We start from the raw sequence: 12,319 nt of genomic DNA on the forward strand, positions 1-12,319 counted from the left end.
ATGCATTCCACAGGTTAGGGGAGCAACGGACAAGGCTTTGTGTATGCAGTTTTTGTTAGGCTAATGGTTCTAGGACAAGGATCCTATGGAAAAATGAAAGAGCGTTCAGGTGCACTTTTGTCGGGTTTCATAAAGTAACTAGAGACTAGAAAAGTTAGGAGAACTGCTTTCTAGAAAAGGTGGTGAGATACACCCTAAGCAGGGCATAAAGGAACAATGTTTGGCACCTACTGTATACCACGATCTATGTTCCAGGTCTCACCTGTCCTGGTCCTTCTCTAGGGCCTCCTGCTCAGCTTCCAGGCTAGCCAGGAGCTCTGACGGCTCGCTGCTACTGCTGCTGTGCATGGCCAGCTTCCGCCTCTGTTCCTCGCCCTCTGGGCCCAGGGCAGAGTGCCGCTGCTGGGCTGGGTGCCTGCGCTGCAGCTTGGCCTCTGCCCACTCCAGAGCCTCTCTCTGATGCTTCTCCTGGGACTCCAGAATCTCCTTCTCCCTTTTCCTCACTTTCTTTTCTTGTCTGGCCACGCTGGTGGTGAATTCGAAGGTAGCCTGGAGCTGCTGCAGCTGACGAGCACTGGCTCGGTGCTGGGCCAGCCGCTCTTCTTTTTCTTCCATTTCTTTTTCTACTTGATACAGAGTGTTGTCCAAGCTGAGTGGGCCCTGGTCAAGGACTTCCAGTGCTTTCTGCTTTTCTTCCAACAGAGCTGGCAGGTGATTTTGCAGGAGGTCCTGTAGCAGGCATTCTTTATACCGCAGTCTGCATTCTGCTGCCTTTATTTTCTCTAAATCATGAGCCACCTGGGAGATACTTGGGCCACTATCATTTTTTGCCACCAACCTGGAATCCCTGTTCTTTTCACACTGTAAGCGCTCCAGGGCTTCCTGTTCTTCCTGGACTTCTTTACTCAGGCGGTCTTCCTGCTGGGCCAGCTCCTGCTCTGCAGTGGCCAGGTGGACTAGCTGCCTTCTTTTGAACTCTAGGAAACGCACATCTGGCCCCTGGTCACCCATGTTCCCTGTGGCTGAGACCTCCCTGGCCCGCAGCAAGGCCGCCAAGATGCCCTCAAGCTCCCGCTTCTCCTCCTCAGCTCGCAGGACCTCGCCTCGCTGCAGTGGGGCCAGCTCCTGCCTCTCTCGCAGCTGCTCCTCCAGCTGTGCCACTAGCAGCACCTGCTCCTTCTCCTGCTCCTCCAGCCTCTGCTTTTCCAGGGCCAGCTTGGTGTACTGCTCATCTTTTTCCTGCTGCAGCCGGTCCAGCTCCTGGAATATCTCCATCTTCTCAGCCTGCTCGCTGCCACTGCGTTCCTGGAGCCAATGCAGAAAGCTCTCTTCCTCCTGTCTCCTCTTCTGTAGCTCGAGCTCCTGCTGCTCCCGCAGCCTCTCCTCCTCAAATTTTTCCTTCTCGGCCAGCAGGTCCTTGAGCTTGTTCTCAATGTGGAAGCTTCGGCGCTTGAGGCTCTCCTCTTGCTTGCGAATCTCACGCTTGACGATTTCGGTCTCCTTGCGCTGCGTCTCCACCTCCTGCTGCATGCGCTCCAGCGCTGCCTTGTCCGATTTCTGCTTTTCCTCCATCTCTTCTATGAGCTTCCTGCAATGCAAGTACAGACCCATCATTATTGGCTCGCTATAGTCAAATGATGCTTCAATTTGAGAACACGTACGTAACATAGAGCCAAACCCTCCATTAAAATAACACAGGAAGTGCCTTCCCATCAAGTTTTCAGCAACATGGTCTTTAAATTTTTCACTGTTTAACTGTCCAATGTATCACTGGGCTACTCTACAGAAGTAGCCTCGGATACTACTTTTTTGTGGAGCCTAGAATCATAAGGTGTTATATATGATATAATTTTTAAAAACTGAGTTCAAAGAGAAAGAACAATGTCCAATTTAAACTTAAATTTACTCTGAAGAATTTTATTCAGTGCAAAGAGTAAATCTCAGAAGAAGTTCAGGTACAAGATGACATTACATAAAAGTGCTATGCTGTCTTCAACTCACTGAGGTCGAATATCAAAGTCAAGATAATTGACAATTCATTGATCCAGCTCAGCTAACTACATGCTACTTAGCACTTAATCACTACATTAGGAAAAATGGTGATCACCAAATGGCCCAAAAGATTAGTTTACTGATGCATAACACTGAAAATAACTGGAATTCCCATTAGAGTACTCAAATGCATGGTTCTGGGAGTGGCATGCTACCTCCTGGAGTGCTAAGCCAGGTTCTGGGGTCAGGATGGCCTTTCTAGTAACAATACAGAGCAGCAGGTGTATGGGTAGATGGTCTTCATCTCCTGACCACCAAACATCTGTCCCTCATGATGCTAGAAACTAAACAGATTCATTTGTGACACTTATGCTTCAGAGTCTAGAAAATTTGAAGATTTTCTATGGCTCAGTTTCTACTCCAATACCTAACATGGTATGCGTTTTAGCTTGTTAAATAGGACAGACGAAAGAAAAAGAAAAGGAGAAAGTAGAGTTTTATTAAACAAAGAAGATTTGACAACATACAAAGTACTCTCCAAAGCAAACAAACAGCCAGACCAGACACCCATGCACATCCTAAAGGAAAAATGAGCAAAAGCTATGAAGGGTGATTTACAGATGGAAAATATAAATGCAACAACAATATGGGAAGGTGTTTAAAAATGGAGGATCGGGTAATAAGAAGGGGAAATTCTTTTGATTTTGCATTCATCCTTCAGTCCTTCCTTAGGTCTTTCAAAAATAAATGCAAGGAAGATGAACAGAAGGTTTCTGAGTTAAATTCAAACAAATACATATTTGATGTATTAAAGTGGTATATGGAATCTGCTGGTTGACTCTATTCCCCCATTCTTACAAGTTTTTGAAGATAGACTACTGAAGAAATTTAAACATGAAGTAAACTCAACCAGTTAAAAAGAAGTTACTACCATAGAAGACAGGTCAATTCAGTCATGGGGAAGAGATGCACTGAAATAGATGCAAGGGAGGGGGCGCAGGTTCTTCACTGGGAACCCACAAACCTTGAGCCCCATACACCTTACCTCTTGCTTTCTAATTTTTCAAGTTCTTCACGTTGTTGTCGCTCAAATTCAAGTCTAATAAAATGAAATGAAAATAAGTCACTTTTCTGAATGAGCTCTTATCTCTCACTCTGTATATGAATCATATATTACAGACAGCATTGGTTTCTTAACTATTGTTTTTAATTATCATGGATTAGCAAGTTTAATATGCACTCTTTGCTCTATGACTGTGATTAAAAATTAGACATACTTCTAGATGTTTCAATTCAGACTGAAAAGGATAAATCTGACTTGACAAAAAACAAGCAAATGTCACTATATCTTGAAAAAGCAGAGTTACACATGAGTTCTAAATAATAAGCATATCTATGCCATGCAGCTTAGTCACGGATGAGTAGGTAAAAATGCAGAATCTCTACCTTAGACAGATGGGTCCTTTCACAGGGAAAAGACTGCCAGGGGGTAGAGAGAGAGAGCACAGACATCAATTAAGAAAATAATTTAACAAGGAAACATCAGGAGAAAAGCAGTAAGGTACTTAAAAGACAACAGCCATGCACAAATTGAAAGGTCTCTTTCTAAATATTATATTTCCAAAACTCATGAAGCAAGCACTCCAAAAAGTTAGCTCTGTTATGCTTGGCACAATTCTCATGATAATCACGTACTGATAATAACTGAGTACGAGTAATAATCACGAACAGCACATAGGTAGTTATGATCTGCAGGTTTGAGATGCTCCTGCAATTAGTAACTAGGTGGCATAGGACTTCATGATTCATTGAGACTGTGAACAGATTAACACACTGGCAATAAAATAAAAGGAGGCAGATTGTTGGGAATCTTAGTTCATTAAAATACTGATAACACAAGCTGATTTCCCAAACATTGGATTTGATTATTGCAAGGCTGCACTATTCCTGTTAAACGGCATGAGCTATAAATTTTAAGCTTACATATTTTCCTGTTGTCATAAATAGAAGACACAGCTGAAAAGCTGAACTATGGGAAAATCTACCGTAATTTGTTTTCCTTGGATAAAGTGCAAATCCAAATTGCTAAAAGAGTTACTTTTATAATGATTAACAAATACTTCAACAGGATCTCTTTTCATTCTAATTCGGGCTGATAGTGAGAATAAGATGCCTGGTAGCTTTCCTAAGCAGAGCAGTATGTCCGTGACACTGGGGGCAAACCTACGGCACATGTGCTGCAGTGGGCTGTTTGTATCATTAAAAGCTCTCAAAGGCTTGTCATCACTGGTACAGACATAGCAGGTGCTGTGCCCATTCACACATCTTATCTTCCTTCTTAAACCTACTGAAAATTCTTAAGGTAGTAAATGTTATCTTCATTTCACAGATGAGAAACCCAAAGCTTAGATATTTCAAATAACTTGTTCAAAGCCACCAGGGTAAAATTTGGTGCAACCAACTTTAGAACCCCCCACATCTAACCTCCAAAGTACCCTCTATTGACTCAATTTATAAGCAATGCTCAAGTTCATGATATAAAATATAAATGCTAAGCCCTTCACTGAAATTTGTTATTTGAGGTTCTATTTAGCTCACTGTCAAATGAAAATAACCTGCAGCCTATTATAGATATAGCTGTCCATTTGACATCAGTCATGTCAATACATACGAAAAGCTTTTTCTGGCCATAAAGTTCAGCCCATATGCCATCACATCAAGTAGGTACAGGTGTTCACTAAAATTAAGCAATTTAAAATTTAAAAAAATTAAAATGTGATTACTTTCTTTTATTTAACAGAATCCTTGAAAATTTCAAAATTGGTTATTTTCAGACTACATATTTTCTTTCTTTCTTTTTGAGACAGTATCTTACTACTCAGTTCAGGCTGGCCTTGAACTCACATATGTAGCCCAAGCTGGCATTGAATTCCCAATGGTCTCAGCCTCCTGAGTACTAGGATTACAGGCACGTGCCACCACACCCAGCCAGACTACATATTTTCATAGTCAGAAAGTATTACTGGATAAAATACATTTAAAGCCAAAGATTTTCTGTAATGGAATTCTTTATTCTCGTTTTTTTTTCCTGGGAACAACAGTCCAGTGCACCGTAAGTAGATGCTGGCCGGACAATGTCTCATGTATGTGGCTATGAGGCAAATGTCACACTAAGAGTTGCGAATCTGAAATAAAATCCATCATCCAAGGCTTGTTTACAATACGGTTCTCATTTTCCTCGGGTTCTGTGCCTGACACTAGGCACATTTTACTTTCCCTCTGGTCCCCCAACCTAGGGAGGCAGCCATACTCATCACTCACAATTGCAAAGCATGAAACTGAGGCTTAGGGTAAATGAGTAGCAGAGGAAGGACTCCTTTGATGTTAAAATCTACACTGCCCACCACTACAGCTGTTAGGGAGCTGTGTGCCCTCAAGGAGGTCATAAAATGTGTAATACCTCCTGTGACATTTAACTGAGCACTTACTTTTTAAAATTAAGTACAGAAGTCAGGCAGTGTACTGTATGAAAGGATACAGCAGTCTGTAAGGTGTGGTTCCTATCCTAGTCCGTGACAGAATGTCATACCCACAGAAGGGTACTAATCCCTGAACGTGGAAGGTTTCTGTTTCTAGGTCCTACCTGTGGCATTCTTTCTCTCTGATATAGGGAACTCAAGGAAGCCCAATAAAACCAGATTCTGGATTGTGATAGGAGAAATGCTAAGACATGAAGCCCAAGAGGACAACAGAAACCAGACAGGTAAGGGCCTTGGAAGTTAAGACTGTGAACTTTATCCTCAAGATGGTGGTGTATCTTGGACAGCATTGCTGGAGGGCACATACAAAGGGAGTCCGTAGAGAACAGATGTTAGGGGAGCAATGTGGGAATCCAACACACAAATTAGGAAGCTATTTTAGCATGCACGATCCAAGACAACTAGGGTAAAGAAACAAAGGCTCTTCTATGTTTAGGAGGCTGACAAACTTAGATAACTGGTTGGATTTTGATAGCCGTCAGTCCGACAGGTGGGTATAGTTACTCTGAGAAAGGCAAGCAGGAGTTCTGCCTTTAGGACAGGAAAGCAGGATAAAAGGGTGTTGCAGAGTAGATCTGGGACATGAGGGTGTTATTATCTTAGGCTTCTGTATTCTGTAAGGTTAGAAACAAGGCCCTGTGCTAAGAGCAAGGAGACAGATGGTAGGGTTGCAGGGGCAAGGAGATTATTTGTAATAGGTGAAAGGGCCCAGAGCTAAGAGAACTGATAAAGAAAATGAGATGGAAAAAAATAAGCCAACTGGCCACGGTTCAGGTTTTGAGACTATTAATTTACAGAGGCACAGCTCTTTGTGCTGATGTGCTTTTCTCTTGTAGCACTGAGCTGAGATGCCTGGACACTGACTCAGGGAAGAGGCAGCTCAAGGGCTCCCGAGCTGGGACTCTGGCAGGTGACAAACAAAAGGACTACTTGAGGATTCAAGAGGAGCATGGCTCAATATTGATATGAGGAGTTGATTAGATAGTGAACAGGAACAAAATGAGAACAGAACAAGGCTTAAAAGAGAGCAGGAAATCAAAGGAGTCTTCAGGATGAAGGGAGTACTACCTAAGTAACTAGGTTGTAAGATGAGTGATCCACACAGAATCACCCAAGACAACAGCAGCACTGAGAAAGGAGATGAAAGATGCTGGAGGAAATAGCTGGGAGGGAAGCTGCAACAGTAAGGAAAGGCAAAGAGAGGGACAGGCAGGTGCCACAGATGAGCAGTGCTAGCCAGGGCAGAGGAGAGATGGTCTGAGCCAGGCTTGGAGGAGACCTAAGGCCTCTGATGACCGCCAGCTCTTGCTCAGGGAGGCATTTTCAGCTTAGAATGTTTGGTTGGGGTGGAGAAGGAGACCCTTGGATCAATGGCAGCTGCCAACCCCACAGGTTGGAGCCGCAGCTTTGGGTAGGATCTATGTAAATGGGAAGACCTATGGAAATGTAAAATGCTAAATCAAAAAATCAGAGAGTCCCATTTTATTTCTCAATGAAGAGCTGTGACTTCATTTCTGTGACCTGTTTCTAAATAGAGCTTCGCTATTTTCTACTGAAAGCCTTTGGTAAATAATGATTGCCATTTCCTAAAAAAAATAGGAGTAGCAATTTAAAAATAAACCAACAAAAAAAAAAACCCACAAAGATGCCCAGTCTTAAAAACAAAGCCACAAACATTCTGAGAGTCATAATTACAAAGTTAGGAATGGTATTTTAAATGAAGTGATGTGAGCTGTTGCTAAAAAGCATACAACTTCTATTAAGTATTATATATCTACTAATTATACTTTTAAATGCATTTCTTCCCATACCTCATGGTAATTATTTACATAGCAAGCCACAATAGATTATAAAATATAAATGCAAGTATGTCAGTATCAAGTAAACTATATCAACTGTAATTGCATTTGAAAGCAGCTTCATTTAAATTAAGTACAAGTCACTATTTTACTTTACTAGAATTATCATGGCTCTAGATGCTAATTTCCCAAATGCTATAATTAAAAGGAAAACCACAAAAGGATGTTATTTTGCAGCTGTTTTTTAACAATTTAAAATGACATTTGGAAGTACACATACTCTGTTAGGTACAACAGAAAAGCAGAGCACACAGGTTATTTTTATCAGAAATGATAATTTCTTCTCATTAAGAGACATCTAGCAGTTTTCGATACAACTGCCTATTTTGCAATTTGCATTCCTGTTATTATGAACAATGCAAAAAGTGAAGGGGTGGGAATTTCTCAGCTCACATCATTACATTGAAAGTGAGAATGATTTTAAAACAAGGAAAAGAAAAAAAATTAAATGAATTGAAAGGATAAACAGTTCCACCTTTATGTTATCCTCATGGTGACTGGCTAAGTGCCTCTGATGCCATTTCACTTCCTAAACACAGGAAGATAGCTAGCCAAGCCCACCGTTGCACTGGTAGTGAGGTGGACAAAGAGCCTGACAGAATTAGGCCCACACTACAAGTGCCCAGAAGGGAGACCACCCCCGTCAGGCCACAGAGGTGGACTGCAGTGTCTTAAAGGTAGAGTCCCCCACATGGCCACTTGACTCTATTTTCTCAGCAGGTTGTATGATCAGGTAAAGGAAACATTATCACTTGATGGGCAGGCTCAGATTTTTTATGACCTTTAGGTTAAAGTCAATGTAGGGCTGACTTTTGTGGGCAAATGACCCATACATTTGCACAGGGTCTGAGCTCATATGGGTCCCCTACTTGATGCTCTGCTGTCGCCATCTTGAAATTCATAATAATATTGGATATTGTGGAATAATACCCGTAGTAATATTGGATCCTGCAAAGGATGCTGCTATTTCTTATCGCACATACGTTATCTCTGAGCTAATTCTGGGCACACTGCCTGGAGTGTTTGGTAGTGTTCCCTGGTAAGGAACCAGAGCCAGCCTGGAGCCCAACAGAAGATAGTTCTCCTCTTCCTGGTCGTTCACAGGAGACTGGCTTCTGATCACAGTGGGTGCTGCCGTGGTTTAGATTAAAAATCACTGAGCTTTCACCACCCTGCCACCTGCAGGAACTTCCAGCCAGTCTTGTATCATTTCACAACTGGGCAAATCCCAAGGAGACTGGGGCATCTTAAAGACTGAAGAGTTTGGAGCCGAGTGCTGGGGTTTCTGCTGGTCCTGTCCAGTCCCTGGCCCCATGTCCCCCATGCTCTCTCAAGGCCACGTGGAGAGCAGGTACCCTCCAGGGCAGACTCGGGGACACTGAGCGGGGAACCACCAGCCACTCACATAGCTGCTCAGTCTTCATGGGAAGGCCTGTGGTCTTTCCCCCGGCTCTCAGTTCTCTAGAAAGCTAAGAGTAGCTGTTGTGCAGAAATAACTCAAGTTTCTACTTCACTTATCCCCTCACCCTTCCCAGACAGTATCGGGCACCCTATCTGCCACATAGGTTATCCAAAAGCACACTGCACACAGCACAACTCTCAGACCAAGAGGTCTCACACTGTAGTTTAAAAGTTTATAAAATTAAACTCTTCTTAGGTTAAAGTCAGAGTTTAGAGCATAAATATCTGAAGCACTCTGGTCTTCTAATGAACTTTCAAGTCACTAGTAGAAAGAACTAAGACTTTCTGAAGAGCTTGTCTGAAGTCTTTGGTGTTGCAAAATGAAGTTCGTGAAATAACAGTGTTTTTTAAAGAGTAAAACTGGATACTAAAAACATTTTCACCGAGTTCCACCTGGTCTATTTCTCATACCAGTGTTGTAACCTGCTCTAATAAAGATGACCAGAACCATACACATTAAACCGGGAGACATTCTTGACCAAGCCTAGGATCACCAGTGGTTCAAAGCGGATGTAGAATCAAGAGATCAGACTCCACTCCACACACATCCCTGCCTCTCTTCTATCTCCCCGCTTCTACTTTTCAACCCAGGAGACTGAGGCCCACAGGACACGAGAGCAGTCTCGTAAGAGTAGACATAGGAAAGCTCACCTCTGCCCTCCAAACCCATTCTTATCTACCCTGGAATCAGTCTCACCTCCACAACCAAACCACAGTGCCTTTTACTCCAGAAAGAATCTCCCAAAAGCTAAAAACGGTTTAAAATGGCTCCAAAATATACATGCCCTGCTGGACATACTAGGAGGGTATGCCACAGGCAATTTCCCTGCCATTGCCTCAGCCACATGTCTGCACGTCCCACATACCTTTACTGAGCTCCCAGGGCATATAAGGCAGGACTCTGGGACAAGAGCTGTATCACTTCTCCCAGAGTGAGTTCCAAATGAAAGCAAACAAGACACACATGAACCACATGGAAGGTGACACACCAACAAAGGCACACCTTCTCTGGCAAGAGATGGCAGAAGGACCCTGTCCAGCTGGGAAGGAGGAGGCCATGTGAAGGAGGTGCAGACTGCGCCAGGCTTTGCAAGGGGCAGTGTGAGGACAGGCATAGGACACTGGCTGGGGGCAGCTTTAGTGAAAGAACGACAGAGAAGGAACCCAAAAGGGAGGTACACACAGAACCAAGATGACCGCCATTTGTCTACTGTTTTGATTAAACAAAGGGTTGTGGTGAGGCATGAAAGTGGGAAGCTGGACCATGAGCCGAACATCACACCTCAAACTGACGCTCTCTTGGGACTCCTTCCTGACAGGTCACAACACTCAGAAGTGGAAGTCCCCTTACCCACCAATAATTTGCTCACCATGCCATCAGTGTGCGTGCTGCTGCCCTAGGCGCTGTGGATTCACAAGAGAGCCAAGTCCCTGCCCCCATAAACCTTCCATCCAGCATGGGGACCAGGTAACTAATAAAGGCTGACTAGATCATGTGACAGTTGCTATGGAAATGAACAAAGCCAAGAAAGAAGGTGGACAAAGAAGGGACAGCGAGGAGAGAGCTGCACCAAGGAAAGGAGCAGCTAGAGGACATGTCTAGTGCTACCATGACGGGGGAGCTGGGCAAAGACCTGGAGACTGAGCACATGGCTCAGTGTGAATCCAGCAAGACCAGTATGCTGTGAGTGGAGGGAAACCAGGGAGGGGGCCCTAGGAGAGCAACTGGGCCCCAGGAGGCCCTAGGGACATGATCACCAGGGCCACAGAGGTCACAGAGCAGTACTGTCCCCCTCTACTAGAGCATCTGCACACCACAGCTGGCATTCTTCTGCAAGGTACACAGTAGGTGCTCAATCAACACCTACCTTGGAGAGTGCTCAGAAGAGTTGTGTGAGCTTCAGAGCCAGAAACCCACCCCAAGGAGTCACAGTGGGTCAGATGGGGAGAAGATGGCGCCAGCCAACACAGGCTGCTCTCTGCTTTAAAAAATAATTTTTGGCACTCCTCATACTTTTTGAGAAGAATTCACTGCAGCAAATTTAGAGACACAGGTGAGTAAAACACAGTCCTGCACCATGACTGCTCTGACACTGCTACCAGCTATATCTATCCCCACGCAGATGAGAGCCCACAGAAAAGTCCCCTTCAGAACCAGTCCCTCAAATGTAAACTTGGGGTAAGTTTCCAAATCGCTATTACTACACAATATGGTTAACAGCATGAAATCCCATGACATAGCTGCAACATGATTCATAAACTCTCACACTGTTGGAAATGTACATGGTAGACCATTCTGAAGAAAAGTTTGGTGGGGTCTCTACTGGGCAGCCCAAGAAGAAGTTGTTTAAGAAAAGCAAAGCAAAGCAGAAGGAAAAGAACAAAGAAGGGATGTCTGCAGATGCAAAAGACAGCATAAGACGTGCCACAGTTCCTGCGTGGTGACAATATATAACAGAAGTGAAGAGCTTTTCACAAGTCTGCTTTGCACATTTGTATGCCTTTGATACTGCACGCAGAAAGAAAGCAGCTAACACACCTAACAAAGCACAGCCTGAAATGTGGCTTCTGCAGCATGGAAAGGGCTGGTGAAAGTCCGGGCTGACCTGGGCCCCAATGACCGCTCCATGCCCAGCTTGTCCTTGCCAGGCCTTTCCTTTTCAAGGCTCCAACTCCCTGGTTTCTCTCCCTGACATCCCTCTCTTCATTGTGCCCCTTGTGGCTTTAATATAAGTAGCAACTGCTGCCAAATAAAGAATTTTGGTTTTTTTGTTTTTGTTTTTTGAGACAGAGTCTCACTATGTACTTCAGGCTGGCCTTGAACTCACTTATGGAGCCCAGGTTGGCCCCGAACTCACAGTGATCGCCCTGCCTCAGTCTCCCGAGCACTGAGATTACAGGTGTGCACCAGCACGCCCGGCACACACAAAAAATTGTGGATGTCAGGCTGGGATACAGCTTCTCGGTAGAGTGCTTTCTCTACCATGGTAGAGACCCCGGGTTCCATCCCCAGCACTGTCAGAAATAGAAGAATCTGAGGTGTGGATTTGGCTCACAAAAGAGCAAAGTAGCTAAACAGTTATAAGATAATTTACTGCAATGTTATCAACAATTTAAATGGGGGAAAAAAACACAAAAATAGTTTGGAGGATCCTTAATTATTAGGCCAAAGTCAACCACTTAACAGTTTACCTCAAGCATCACTTGGGCAGCTGGTTGTACTGAATATCCGGAGCACCGCTTGGGCAGGGGTCATTTCAACCAGTCAATTCTTGTATTGAATAAATTTGATAAAATTATCATATTTATCTATCCTATATTATCTTATAAAAATTAATGAGAAAATACGCAATTTTTGCTAATTCTGTATTTAAATAATTGTACTGATAAGTGGTTAAATTGTATATAAACAGAAAGATCATGTTCAATGGCCTCAGAAAAAGCTCACAACAGAAAGTTAATAGAAAA

At 43.6% G+C, this 12,319-nt stretch overlaps 1 protein-coding gene across 5 annotated transcripts in view; it reads right to left on the minus strand.

Annotated features, from left to right (window-relative positions):
• Kif16b (kinesin family member 16B) overlaps window positions 1-12,319 on the minus strand; it is a 290,964-nt gene that overhangs the window by 111,435 nt on the left and 167,210 nt on the right. For all 5 annotated transcript variants that reach the window (XM_013512331.1, XM_005380898.2, XM_013512330.1 and 2 more), the window contains exons 18-19: window positions 3,038-3,091; window positions 263-1,588 (exon numbers count right to left, since the gene is read on the minus strand). In XM_013512331.1, coding sequence (XP_013367785.1) covers window positions 263-1,588; window positions 3,038-3,091 — 1,380 coding nt within the window. The remainder of the gene's footprint in view (window positions 1-262; window positions 1,589-3,037; window positions 3,092-12,319) is intronic.

The sequence above is a fragment of the Chinchilla lanigera genome, unplaced genomic scaffold (genome assembly GCF_000276665.1).
Source record: "Chinchilla lanigera isolate Chin_1 unplaced genomic scaffold, ChiLan1.0 scaffold00014, whole genome shotgun sequence".
In the NCBI taxonomy this organism is placed as follows: Eukaryota; Metazoa; Chordata; class Mammalia; order Rodentia; family Chinchillidae; genus Chinchilla; species Chinchilla lanigera.